Source organism: Akebia trifoliata, chromosome 15, assembly GCF_017979445.1.
Source record: "Akebia trifoliata isolate Shusen 1 chromosome 15, ASM1797944v1, whole genome shotgun sequence".
Classification (NCBI taxonomy): Eukaryota; Viridiplantae; Streptophyta; class Magnoliopsida; order Ranunculales; family Lardizabalaceae; genus Akebia; species Akebia trifoliata.
This window is the reverse complement of record NC_141389.1, coordinates 3,889,094-3,903,697: the sequence shown is the minus strand read 5'-3', so window position 1 is coordinate 3,903,697 and position 14,604 is coordinate 3,889,094. Positions and strand designations below refer to the sequence as shown.

Below are 14,604 nucleotides of genomic sequence, written 5' to 3'. Positions count from 1 at the left end.
TGAAGATGTATGTCAAAAAATTAGGGTTTTGTACTTAAAATTTTTTTTTTTTAATGAAAATCGATCAAGAATAGTTCTTTTGGTTGAAATGTATTTCAGTCGGACAAACTAGAAAATTAAAAATGGGCTGATTTTACTAGTGTCAAGTTCAACAATAAATAATGGCTAGTTCAACAGTAAAATGTGTGAACTCGACACTAAAAACTTCCTTTTTTGAAAAAATCGTGCGAAGGTTAAAAACATGTTGAACACGTTCCTTTTTTGGAACTTAAGGCCCGTGTGGATAAAATGGCTCTCTGCAAAAATGAAATTGAGAAGTACAAATTTAGGTACTTCTCATAAAAGTATTATTTTGACTTTTTTTTAAAATTGCTCCTTCAAAGCATTGAATCTCCAAACGATAAAGTGCTTCTAACTCCCTACTAGAACCAGAACCACTTAGAGAAGTCAATCCAAACAGGCCAATGTTTGGGATCATTAAAGACTCCTTTTGTTTTTTGGTTTTGTTTTGTTTTGTTTTTTAATTTTTAATTTTAGATTGATCTTTCAATTGATTTAATTTTTCCCTAAAATCAATCTTAGATTTATATGTTTAATTGCCAATTTTCTCTTAACCTTCATATTTTTTTTTTATAATTTTAGATTGATTTTTCAATTGATTTGATTTTCCCCGAAAATCAGTGGGTAAAATCAATCTCAGATTTATGTGTTTAATTGCAAATTTCCCCTTCCATATATTTTTGAGTAATTTTAGATTAATTTTTCAATTGATTTGATTTTCCCCTAAAACCAATGGATAAAATCAATCTCATATTTATGTGTTTAATTGCAAATTTCCTTTTAACCTCCATATTTTAACTTTCATATTTAAAGAGCTGTTATTGGCACCCCAACTTTTACTTATTACACCCAATTAAAAATAAAGAAAATTAGTGAATGAGGTGTAATAAATAAAAGTTGGGGTGACAATACAATCTTAATCATTTTTTTTTTTTTTTTTGCCTAGATTTATATTTTTTATTGATTTAAAATTTTATATGAGTCTAAATATAATTGTAAATAAATTCTATAATACGTAAAAATTGAAGTGCCAATAGAAGTTTACTTTTTTTTCTACTAGATTTATATTATTTTAAGTTTAAAATTTTATGAGATTAAACATAATTGTACAGAACTTCTATCAATAGTGTTATAATGTATCGTAGTGTTGAGATTACTCTTTGTAACGTTGGAAGAGTGCATTTTAATTTTTAATTGGGTGTGATAAATAATTTAAGAAATTGGAGTGTAATAAGTAAATGTTGGGGTGCCAATCAGATTGTAATAAGTAAAGTTGGAAATAATTGTTGAGTACACATTGGGGTAGATTGCAGATTCTAAATTGCAAATCACATGATAATTCTCTGATTCAATGAAATATCATATTACATGGTCTAAATAATTAGGTTGATGTATAGACACATTTGTGAGTAGATTAATTAATTTATTTCTTTTCTTTACAATTTTGTATTTTATTATTTAAATTTCGTTTTTGCAGTTTTTATCAAGATAATGTCTAATCAACCATCAGGAAAGGCATATTAGGATTCAGCAATGTATAAAATTTAGGTGGAATGTTATGTTAAAGTAGTTCAAAAATATGGTAAAGGAGGAAGGGGTCTAACCTTAAAAGGACATGATTAAATAATTAATTTTAAATTATTTCAATATTTGTTTTGTAAATAAAAATAGAGAACTACTCTTGGCACCCCAATTTTTATTGATTACACCCTATAAAAAATCATAAATAAAAGTTATGGAGACAATAGAAACTTTCTCAGTTTTTTGCTAGATTGTTATCTATTTTTTATTTATTTTTAGAATTTTATATGAACTTAATCATAATTGTAAACAACTACTAAAATTGTTTGAACATGTGTTAGAATGTTGAGATTATAATTTGTGCCAAACCTTTGTAATTTTTTAAGAGTGTGATTTAATATTTAATTTGGGTTTGATAAATAATTTAAGAAATTGGGGTATAATTCAAATTTTTCACAAAAAAATTGATTTTTATATAATTGTCACAGAAGTTAAAGTAAAATAATTTTTTTTTATGCAACTCCAACAACAAAAACAATTTTCTGCCAAATTTTCCATGATGTGCTCAAACAGTAGAAAATTATTTGCCTAACAAATCAATTGTCTGGCAAATGTGTTTTCTCTGCAATCAAACACGCCTACGTACATTTACCATGATCTGTAACGTTTCCAGCATCGATATTTCTGTTCCCACCCAAATATACCTATTCTAGATATTGGATTTCGGTGGCAGATCTGAATCTTTGAAAACTCAACTCATTTGTTGCAATGTGGTAGGTATTTCATACTAAATTGCATTGATTGTTTAGACCATACAAATAGTATTTCATACTATTTTCATAAATACTAAATTCATTTTAGCTTTATATGCTCCATATGAGTAGTTAGCTAATAATGTTATTTTGTTATATTTATTTATTTGGTTTTTGACACGTGGTAACAATAAAATGACTAAGAATTCAATATTTTCTTTTCATATATTTTATCCTTTATGTTGGATTGTACATCTTTTTTTCATTTTTTTCTTTCTTCTTAGGCCTTGCTTGGTACAAATCTCTCATATTTTTGGTAATACTCATGAGTTGCTCATGTTTTTGTGATTCAATTTTGGATCATTATTTAATCGGGTTTTTCTTACCGATGCCACTTCTTGAGAACAAGTAAAAGTTGGGTTGCCAATATAAACTCTCTGTTATTATTTGTATTGCTAGATTTTTATGAGCCTAATCACAATTGTAAACAAAGGATTTTGTATTAGTCAGTCGATGGCTTACTCGTAGAATTTTACAAATTTTTGGAAAAAAATTTCAGAGAATTTTGTGACTATAGTGTCATCTGGTTGGGATATGCCTAGAGTTACGGCATCCCTATAGTCCTAAGCCCACCAAAGGATTAAGAAATTATTGAATCCAACATATATGCTTTTTAATATTTATGAAAATAGACAATCCTATCAGGCTTAGATATATAATAAAAAGTTCTTAGCAGATTGATACCTATTTAATACGAATCCAACTGAAACCCGATCAACAAAACTAAGACATCCAAATATTAAATCTTTAGTAAGATAATTAGCACTCTGTGCGTGTGATGTGCGAGCTCTTCTGGTCCTCCTAGTCGGACATAAGTTCGGACACCCTCATCATCAAAAAGTTAAAAAAAAAAAAGATGAACTAGACTTTAATTGGCATATTTCCAATACATGCATGGAGAAATGTTTTCCTTCCCTTCTACTATCATTCCCATCTACTATCATAGATACAAATAATTATACTACTATACATTAATCTTTTTCTTAATTAACTGAAATTGATTGGATCACGAGGTTGCTTCCGTGGCAGCAACTTTCACAACTTAAGAAAAAGGTCGGAGGATCAGGTGATGGTACCGAATTGAAATTGATTGGATACACTGGTTGTCTGCTTGGAAAAAAAAGTCCAAAATTTTGCTCAATCAGTGCGCTCTTGAGATTCTCGTTGAACATGGCAAACACATAAGTGTCTATAGGCCTTCCAGACCTCTTCGGCGTACCTCCTTTCACATGGTTGATCAAATTTTGGTTGTAGGTTCGTGCATTTTCGATTGAAGTATAAGCACCATCAGGAGAAGGCCATCCACTCTCCGATACAACAATTTCTAAAGCTGATCCCCCGGCCTTCTCTAGAGCAGAGTAGAAAGCGTCAACGATAGCATCAAAGAGGTTTCGATATTGAAATTGACCATCTTGATTAACTATGTTAGATCCGAATAAAGCATAATCAAGAGGGGCAATTGACGGATCAGCAATGTAAGTTAAGTAAGGGTACACATTGGCTAAAAGTGGTGCTCGGTTGTTTACTAGGAACTCAATGATTGGGTCAATAAATGAACGCACGTCAGGTCTAAAGGCACCTCGCGATGGTGGATAGGATTCACCAAGAAGACCTGTGTCGATCGCGGTTGACACCTTGATTTGGTTTTGTAGGCCAGCTGATGCAATTGCATTGTAAATGTTTCGCATTGCAGGCAAAACATTGGCAGCATTCGGGTCATTAGGATTTACTTCATTACCAACTGCAATGTACTTGAACCTTACACTAGAAGTGTAGTTCCTTATATTTCTGTCAACCCAGTTATTAGCGACTGAAGCATAAGATGCTAGATGTTGAAGGTCGTGGTTTGGCACACCGAGCATGAGTTCAATGTTGGATCCTCTAAGGGCTTTTAAAGTCGCTTGGTTAGGATCATAAATCCTCATACTACCTATGTTCATTGATCTATATAAATCAACTACTTCGTGTGGTGGTGGCAAATTGTTCCCTAGCGTTCCATAACAAACTCCAATGGATTGTACATCTACATAAATTGAATGAAGAATTAGACAACTTCGACTTCCCTATACAAATGCATGGGAGTATAGGCATAGTTCGGTGGGTGTGTGTTTATATATGTAATAATGACTTATAGAAAAAACTCATGACCCCAATCATTTAAGTCACAATCCATTGGTTGATACCTTTCCTTGGAGACGTATCTCCAAGATATGTGTTACGAGGGTACGCATAAATCCCAAACATTAGATTTTAAGTGTTGATAATAAGATTTTGAGTGTTGATAATATGACGCATACCCCCTGACACCCCTGACATGTTTGCTCACAGTCCAACATGCATTTGACATGTAGAGCAAATGACATCAGCGATAGAGAGAACTTCTCTCTCTTGCCCCGTTGCCTGCAGATTTATGTTTTAAGATTTCAAGTCTTCAAAAAGGTCATTGGGCACACATTGATTATCATATTGACAATCTAACATGCCTTTTAGATTTCATGAAAATGTTCATATTTAAAATATAAAAAAAATATTATTGTTTTTCGAGCTTGATCCAAGGTGCTGACAATGGACGGCCACCGAACACACAAATTTAAAAATAAAATTTGACGGTGAAAAATAACTATATTTTTTTAATTTGTTTTCTTTTTAAATTCATATAATTTTTTCTTATACATCCTCATTGCATCGGATCATGTTTTTTAATGTCACAAGGTGATCATATCAGTATTTATTTTTTTTCACTATGAGCAGGAGAGAGAAAGGGATATACGTCTAAAAACACGTCATATTATCAAAATTCTTAGATTTTGTGTTTATACGATTGGGGTCATTTATTGTCTTGTGATTTCCTAGAACCTAAACTGTATGTATGTATATAGGTCGTGAAGACTTTATCTGTTCTTGTGACTTCACCACCAAGTCAATGGGTAAGAAATATTTATGGAAAACAATAAATATTTGGAAAATGCTGGAATAACACAGGATATTTACTGCAATTCTAGCAAGTCTGACGTGGGATGTGCTCATAACCATAGATGTGTCTCCTCGCGATACGAGTAAAGATCATTTACCGTTATGTATGCATCTCCACGTCAGAATTGTAAGAATCACAGTAAATCCTGTGTCAACCCAGCACGACTAAATATTTGTCCCACCATTTGGACCCATCAAGTTTAATCTTGATTAGCAATTCTAAATTGTTGGATTTGAACATATATTTCATCAACGACTTTAGAATTATGCCAGAGTGAGGATTCCAAATCCATGATCAACAAAGAAAGCTACTATTGCCACACCAACTTTTACTAATGCCACACTAACTGTGTGCAAATCTTTGGTGATTTACATAAAAATTGGTGTGTCATTAGTAAAAGTTGGTGTGGCGATGGCAACTCTCTTAAAACAAATGTCTAAAATTGATAACATATAACCAGAATTATCAATCAAAATTTACGTGACTAACCATAATCTTATAGTTAGTAATGCTCTCCCTGTGACTTACACTTCTAGGAGTGTCGTGGGGTAGACCTTATTTTAAAGGTTACCCCATGTACTTGGGTAACCAGGTGATTGGTTATAATCGGTTTTCCCCCTCCCACACGATACACTTGTAGATGTTCCATGTGGTGGGAAAGCTTGTTTTAAAGGTTACCCCATGTACTAGAGTGACCAGCCATATAATTAGTTTTCCCTTCCCACACGTTACACTTAGACGTCGTGTGTGATAGGAGAGAGGTAATTAACTGGCTATAGCTCCCCCTCACCCACACAGTGTACCAAAGAAAGAAAGAAAGATAGAGAAAGAAAGAGAGAGATAGAGAAAGAAAGAGAGAGAGACTGACTTGTAAATTCCAAGCTAGCCAGTAGCAGTCCAAGAAACAGCAGAATAGCAGCCATTGAGAAGAAGTTACAATTGCTTATATATCTCATCATCACCACTACCCCTTGAACCTATTTGTTGAGAGAGGCATTTGTATTCGACGTGAGTCAGTGGGTGGATTCGCCTAATCTATACGAGGGGGCATATAAAGCTCTCGATCGAATATGGTGTTTGGATTCTTTATTGGTCTTCAAATTTCATCATCTAGAGAGAGAGAGAGATATTGAGAGGTCCCAAATTAACAATTTACTCGTCAATTATTACATAGAAACTAATACTTTCATCATCATAATTTCCATGTACATTCCTTAATCTGTCCATCTTCCAAGTCTTAGGTCTCTCTCTACTTTTTTAAAAGTCTTGGGGTCATGAAGTCTTTTATTTTAATGACTACTGATAATCTGATTCAGAGACGTGGCAATTCAATCAATTTATTTGATGTGACAGGCTTGGGAATCATTGATCTGCTTTCCTCCCTCGGGACCCTCTTTAGTTAGGATTACATGATCCTATTACATCTAAAATAGTTGAAAATTTTACGCCAGTAATAACCATAACAAACAATATAAAAAGATGTAAAATCAGATCTAAAGAAAGAACACAACACGAAAATTTTGTCGGTCGGCATTGATGAGATCTTTTCACTATTTCTGTGAAAACTAAGGTTACAATCTCTCTATTACACTTCTTCTAAGAAAAATATAAATATCTCATTCCAATCATAAGACTTTGCTATTAGGGTTGCAATTTGGGCAAACCGATGCTAAGTGAAAAGAAAGGGGTAAATTCGACACGACTCTTTAATTAACACTAAGTGAAAAAGGGACTAATTTTGATGGACCTTGCTTTCAATTTACCCCTTTTTCACGTAATGAAAACCTGAAGCCAATGGGTTCAACCTGACCTCGGGTCAAGTCTCAGCATAGCTCGCTAGAGTTCAGGCCTGAGTTTGGGCAAAAAAAATTAAAAATATTGACCAAACCGAACAGGGTTGGGATCGAGCGTAGACGTCAAGTTGCCCAAATTGCCCGAATCCTAACTTAATATGATTATAATTTCACATTTCTGACCTTAGTTAATTATCATCATCTTTTTATTAACATTTACTTATAAGTTAATGTATGTGAACTTTGAAATATATTTTTATGACAAACAATTGCAAATTTTATATTTTATCTTTACATACCACTTACCTTTATATAAGTCATTATCATTACTACATTATCTAATATTAATGAGGAATGAGCCAACTTGACTAACCAGACTTGCATAGGGCTTGGGTTGAGAATTTCATGCCCGGGGTGGGTTGGGCACGATACGGGTTGGTGTTTGTCATTTGTGGGTTGGGTGCAGGTTGACTCCAAATCAACCCAACCCGACCGAGTTGTAGCCCAATTTGCTATGATATATAAACCATCGAAAGGGGAACTTGATCCTAGAACGGATAGTAATAAAATTGGTGTACAGTCCCTGGTGTACAATTCCTTCTATTAATACAAAACTCTACCGCCAATAGGATTCAAGGTACTAACATCGCAAAAAACATCATGATTAGTGATATCTAACAGTCGGATTCAATTATTTGGTGGGGCTAAAAGTGATCAACGCCCAATATTCACCCGACCCAAGATCCGACAACATGAAGGACTTGGATCAGAATTGTGTTTAATCAAGAGTCAAGATTCGAAGTCAGTGGTTCAAATAAGTGGATGTTAATTTGTACAAATGATGTTATTTTTGTTTCTTCCCAAAATCTTTCTCTTCGTTTGTTCTTGAGGTTTTAAGGTTAAAGAACAAAATGTTACCATATTTGACGATTAATTGATAAATTATCAATCAATTTATTGATTGAACAATTTAATCCGTTGAATTCTTCCATGTAGACTTTTATGAATTTTTGGCAATTTTTTGGAGAATTTTGCCACAATAGTATGAGGATCACACCATAGTGAATATAGTCCACAGCTAATTACCCAAGGATTAAGAACTTATTGAATCAAACATAATTTTTTATTTATTTTTAAATATTTATGAAAATAGACAATCCTAAGATCGACAAAACTAAGACACCATGACATTATCAAGTATTATCTCTTTATCAAGATAACTAGCCCTTTAATAGGCCTACTGCCATAGATAAGACAGTTCTTATTCAGAAACTAATACACGTTAATCTTTCTCTTAATTAACTAAAATTGATTGGATACACAGGTTGTCTATTTGGAAAACAGAGTCCAAATTTTTTCTCAATCCCTGCGCTCTTGAGATTCTCATTGAACAGGGCAAACACACAAGTGTCTATAGGCCTTCCCGACCTCTTCGGTGTACCTCCTTTCACATTGTTGATCAAATTCTGGTTGTAGGTTTGTGCATTGTCGATTGATGCAGCAGCACCAGCAGCGGAAGGCCATCCACTCTCCGATACAACAATTTCTAAAGCCGATCCACCGGCCTTCTCTACAGCAGAGTAGAGAGCGTAGACAAGTGCATCAAAGAGATTTGGATATTGAAATTGACCATCTTGATTAACTTTGTTAGATCTGAATAAAGCACAATCAAGATGGACACTTGAAGGATTACGGACGTGAACGAAGTAAGGGTACACATTGGCTAAAAGTGGCTCTCAGTTGTTTACTAAGAACACTATGATTTGGTCGATAAATGATCGCACGTCGGCTCTGGAGGCACCTCGCGATGGTGGATAGGATTCCCCAAGAAGACGTGTGTCAATCGTGGTTGACACCTTGATTTGGTTTTGTAGGCCAGCTGATACAATTGCATTGTAAATGTTTCGCATTGCGGGCAGACATTTGCAGCATTCGGGTCACTAGGATTTACTTCATTACCAACGGCAATGTATTTGAACCTTACATTAAAATAGTCCCTTATATTTCTCTGGACCCAGGTATTAGCGGCGGAAGCATCAGATGCAAGATGTTGAAGGTTTGGGTTTGGTGCACCGACTATGAGTTCAATGTTGAATCCTCTAAGGGCTTGTAGAGTTGCTTGGTCTGGATTCTCATCTTTGCTATGTTCCTTGATCTATATAGATCGACATCTTGTTGTTTTGATGTAAATTGTTCACTTGCCCTCCATGACAAACTCCAATGGATTGTACACCTTCATCAAATCAACAAAATATTAGAAAACTTTGAATTCCCAATAAAAATCTATGAGAGTAAACACATGTATGGGTTAGGTTCCCATGACTGCATGATGAATTAGGTAAAAAAATACATGATCCCAAACATTTAAACATAAAATACAACGATTGTTACTTGTCCTTGGGATAAGTATCTATGAGATATGTGTTATTAGGATACACATAAATCCCAACCATTGGATTTCGTGTTTACATGGTTGGGATCATGTATTTTCACACGAGTCATATATTCTTCACAAGTCACAGAAACTTGACCCATATATAGGTATATGGGCCACGAAGACTTTGTCTATAATCCCGCCTTCACGATGTCAATGGCAATAAACACATATTTTGGATAGAAATTTCAATAATTAAAATTTATAAATATAAAAAACTATAGTATGATTGTTGGGTCATGCTCCCGCTGTGACTAAGGACTTCTAGGCACATTGTGTGGTAGAAAAACTTGTTTTAGAGGTTACCCCAAGTATTGGTGTGTACCGGCTATTACTGGTTCCCCTCCACCATGTGGTGCGCCCAAAAGGGTTAGTGAAGCTATAACCGGTGTTTTGTTCCTATAGACTAGGAATGGTGTCTACTTGGCACGTTTTGGTTGGAGTTTAAAACGCATTGGGCTCTTATCCAAGGCGTTTTCTGTATTGTATGCAACAAGCTGCATTTAATCTCCAAGCAAAACGTACCATGTAGACATCGTCTGTTGATGTAAGAACGTTTTCGTTGGAGTTTAAAATACATTGGGCTCCTATCCAAGCCATTTTCTATATTGCATGCAACACGATGTATTAAATCTTCAACCAAAATATGCCATATAGACATCATATGTTGCTAAAGGAATGTTTTGATTGGAGCGTAAAATACATTGGGCCCCTATCCAAGCCATTTTCTATATTGCATCCAACGCGATGTATTTAATCTCCAACCAAAACGTACCACACAGACACCGTATGTTGCTATAGGAATGGAATGCCGTTCTGGATCCTGATTCCACACCAAATAGTGACATAAACATATATAAGAGAGAGAAAGACTTGTAAATTCTTAGCTTGCCATTACCAACCCTAGAAGAAGAAGCATAGCAGCCATGGAAGGGTTGTTAGTATTATAAAATGTAGCCATTGAGAAGAAGCTATAATTATCTCATCACCACTACCGCTTGAACCCTTTATATAGGGAGGGAAATGGATCCAATATTAAAGAGATAAGAGGTCCCACACCACTTACCAGTCAGACACTCCAAAGAAACTACAACCTTTTTTTTCTCCATTTTCAAGAGTATGGGTCTGGAATTCTTTCTTGCATTTATGTTTGGTTGCAATTTTCAATACTCCTTTGGAGCATTGAGAATAATACTACCTTTGCATGCCATACAGGTGGTCCATTCGATTCATCAATCAAGTTCAATCCGTGGTGATCTAGGCTGTATAATGAATAGCCAACTATTGATGGTTCAAATCCCCAATGGGATCACGGAAAAAACATATATAGAGTGTGAGGATATCTAGACATCGTATTTGATCATTTGGGCCACCTTAATTTGTTTTGTTCGTTGCAGTCAAGAATCTAGCTAACAATTATATGGAGATGGAGAAAAATCCAAGTCAATGGAAGTCAAGAACCGACTATTGCACAACATTAATGCTAATAGTCATCTAAGTGGGATCCTTGCTGTTAGATGCATTCCTACTAGCTAGATCAAATCGAACCAATCATTGGATAGAATTAATACTCCTAAAAAAAAATAAACAAATAAACAAAGGGAAATTACTTAAAAGACCATAGCGGAAGGACTTTTTTCTTATAGTCCCTAAGTTTGGGTGGTCTCTTAATGGTCCATTTAGTAAACCTTTTTTTTTCTGAACAGTCCATAGATCTCATCTCCTACATTTCTCATGATTAAATGCCCTAATCGTTCGAATTCAACGTTTTCATCTAAAAAATTAGATTTTTAACATCTCAATCGAATTTCAAAGACTCCATTCTGTCGGGAAGGATTTAAATTGGAAGAAGAAGCCATTTTCAAGGATGTTTTCAAATGTTTTGAAGATGTATGTCAAAAAATTAGGGTTTTGTACTTAAAAATTTTTTTTTTAATGAAAATCGATCAAGAATAGTTCTTTTGGTTGAAATGTATTTCAGTCGGACAAACTAGAAAATTAAAAATGGGCTGATTTTACTAGTGTCAAGTTCAACAATAAATAATGGCTAGTTCAACAGTAAAATGTGTGAACTCGACACTAAAAACTTCCTTTTTTGAAAAAATCGTGCGAAGGTTAAAAACATGTTGAACACGTTCCTTTTTTGGAACTTAAGGCCCGTGTGGATAAAATGGCTCTCTGCAAAAATGAAATTGAGAAGTACAAATTTAGGTACTTCTCATAAAAGTATTATTTTGACTTTTTTTTAAAATTGCTCCTTCAAAGCATTGAATCTCCAAACGATAAAGTGCTTCTAACTCCCTACTAGAACCAGAACCACTTAGAGAAGTCAATCCAAACAGGCCAATGTTTGGGATCATTAAAGACTCCTTTTGTTTTTTGGTTTTGTTTTGTTTTGTTTTTTAATTTTTAATTTTAGATTGATCTTTCAATTGATTTAATTTTTCCCTAAAATCAATCTTAGATTTATATGTTTAATTGCCAATTTTCTCTTAACCTTCATATTTTTTTTTTATAATTTTAGATTGATTTTTCAATTGATTTGATTTTCCCCGAAAATCAGTGGGTAAAATCAATCTCAGATTTATGTGTTTAATTGCAAATTTCCCCTTCCATATATTTTTGAGTAATTTTAGATTAATTTTTCAATTGATTTGATTTTCCCCTAAAACCAATGGATAAAATCAATCTCATATTTATGTGTTTAATTGCAAATTTCCTTTTAACCTCCATATTTTAACTTTCATATTTAAAGAGCTGTTATTGGCACCCCAACTTTTACTTATTACACCCAATTAAAAATAAAGAAAATTAGTGAATGAGGTGTAATAAATAAAAGTTGGGGTGACAATACAATCTTAATCATTTTTTTTTTTTTTTGCCTAGATTTATATTTTTTATTGATTTAAAATTTTATATGAGTCTAAATATAATTGTAAATAAATTCTATAATACGTAAAAATTGAAGTGCCAATAGAAGTTTACTTTTTTTTCTACTAGATTTATATTATTTTAAGTTTAAAATTTTATGAGATTAAACATAATTGTACAGAACTTCTATCAATAGTGTTATAATGTATCGTAGTGTTGAGATTACTCTTTGTAACGTTGGAAGAGTGCATTTTAATTTTTAATTGGGTGTGATAAATAATTTAAGAAATTGGAGTGTAATAAGTAAATGTTGGGGTGCCAATCAGATTGTAATAAGTAAAGTTGGAAATAATTGTTGAGTACACATTGGGGTAGATTGCAGATTCTAAATTGCAAATCACATGATAATTCTCTGATTCAATGAAATATCATATTACATGGTCTAAATAATTAGGTTGATGTATAGACACATTTGTGAGTAGATTAATTAATTTATTTCTTTTCTTTACAATTTTGTATTTTATTATTTAAATTTCGTTTTTGCAGTTTTTATCAAGATAATGTCTAATCAACCATCAGGAAAGGCATATTAGGATTCAGCAATGTATAAAATTTAGGTGGAATGTTATGTTAAAGTAGTTCAAAAATATGGTAAAGGAGGAAGGGGTCTAACCTTAAAAGGACATGATTAAATAATTAATTTTAAATTATTTCAATATTTGTTTTGTAAATAAAAATAGAGAACTACTCTTGGCACCCCAATTTTTATTGATTACACCCTATAAAAAATCATAAATAAAAGTTATGGAGACAATAGAAACTTTCTCAGTTTTTTGCTAGATTGTTATCTATTTTTTATTTATTTTTAGAATTTTATATGAACTTAATCATAATTGTAAACAACTACTAAAATTGTTTGAACATGTGTTAGAATGTTGAGATTATAATTTGTGCCAAACCTTTGTAATTTTTTAAGAGTGTGATTTAATATTTAATTTGGGTTTGATAAATAATTTAAGAAATTGGGGTATAATTCAAATTTTTCACAAAAAAATTGATTTTTATATAATTGTCACAGAAGTTAAAGTAAAATAATTTTTTTTTATGCAACTCCAACAACAAAAACAATTTTCTGCCAAATTTTCCATGATGTGCTCAAACAGTAGAAAATTATTTGCCTAACAAATCAATTGTCTGGCAAATGTGTTTTCTCTGCAATCAAACACGCCTACGTACATTTACCATGATCTGTAACGTTTCCAGCATCGATATTTCTGTTCCCACCCAAATATACCTATTCTAGATATTGGATTTCGGTGGCAGATCTGAATCTTTGAAAACTCAACTCATTTGTTGCAATGTGGTAGGTATTTCATACTAAATTGCATTGATTGTTTAGACCATACAAATAGTATTTCATACTATTTTCATAAATACTAAATTCATTTTAGCTTTATATGCTCCATATGAGTAGTTAGCTAATAATGTTATTTTGTTATATTTATTTATTTGGTTTTTGACACGTGGTAACAATAAAATGACTAAGAATTCAATATTTTCTTTTCATATATTTTATCCTTTATGTTGGATTGTACATCTTTTTTTCATTTTTTTCTTTCTTCTTAGGCCTTGCTTGGTACAAATCTCTCATATTTTTGGTAATACTCATGAGTTGCTCATGTTTTTGTGATTCAATTTTGGATCATTATTTAATCGGGTTTTTCTTACCGATGCCACTTCTTGAGAACAAGTAAAAGTTGGGTTGCCAATATAAACTCTCTGTTATTATTTGTATTGCTAGATTTTTATGAGCCTAATCACAATTGTAAACAAAGGATTTTGTATTAGTCAGTCGATGGCTTACTCGTAGAATTTTACAAATTTTTGGAAAAAAATTTCAGAGAATTTTGTGACTATAGTGTCATCTGGTTGGGATATGCCTAGAGTTACGGCATCCCTATAGTCCTAAGCCCACCAAAGGATTAAGAAATTATTGAATCCAACATATATGCTTTTTAATATTTATGAAAATAGACAATCCTATCAGGCTTAGATATATAATAAAAAGTTCTTAGCAGATTGATACCTATTTAATACGAATCCAACTGAAACCCGATCAACAAAACTAAGACATCCAAA

General features: G+C 32.9%; 1 protein-coding gene and 1 pseudogene across 1 annotated transcript; both read right to left on the bottom strand.

Moving 5' to 3' along the window:
* Nucleotides 1–3,323: 3,323 nt before the first annotated feature.
* LOC147383987 (glucan endo-1,3-beta-glucosidase-like) lies at nucleotides 3,324–6,582 on the bottom strand. Its single transcript, XM_086426054.1, has 2 exons — nucleotides 6,236–6,582; nucleotides 3,324–4,416 (listed from the first exon to the last, which is right to left on the bottom strand). Exons 1-2 carry the CDS (start codon nucleotides 6,324–6,326, stop codon nucleotides 3,377–3,379), a joined length of 1,131 nt encoding a protein of 376 aa, XP_086282180.1. The 5' UTR covers nucleotides 6,327–6,582; the 3' UTR covers nucleotides 3,324–3,376.
* A 1,693-nt stretch (nucleotides 6,583–8,275) lies between these two features.
* Nucleotides 8,276–10,559, bottom strand: LOC147383986 (lichenase-like; annotated as a pseudogene).
* Nucleotides 10,560–14,604: the final 4,045 nt, after the last annotated feature.

What these genes read in the sequence shown, in the direction of transcription:
- LOC147383987 (XM_086426054.1), bottom strand. Translation starts at nt 6,326, where the DNA reads ATGATGAGATATATAAGCAATTGTAACTTCTTCTCAATGGCTGCTATT. An exon ending in GGCTAGCTTGGAATTTACAA is followed by an intron (nt 4,417 to 6,235) that starts GTCAGTCTCTCT and finishes CAATTTATGTAG; the next exon opens with ATGTACAATCCATTGGAGTT.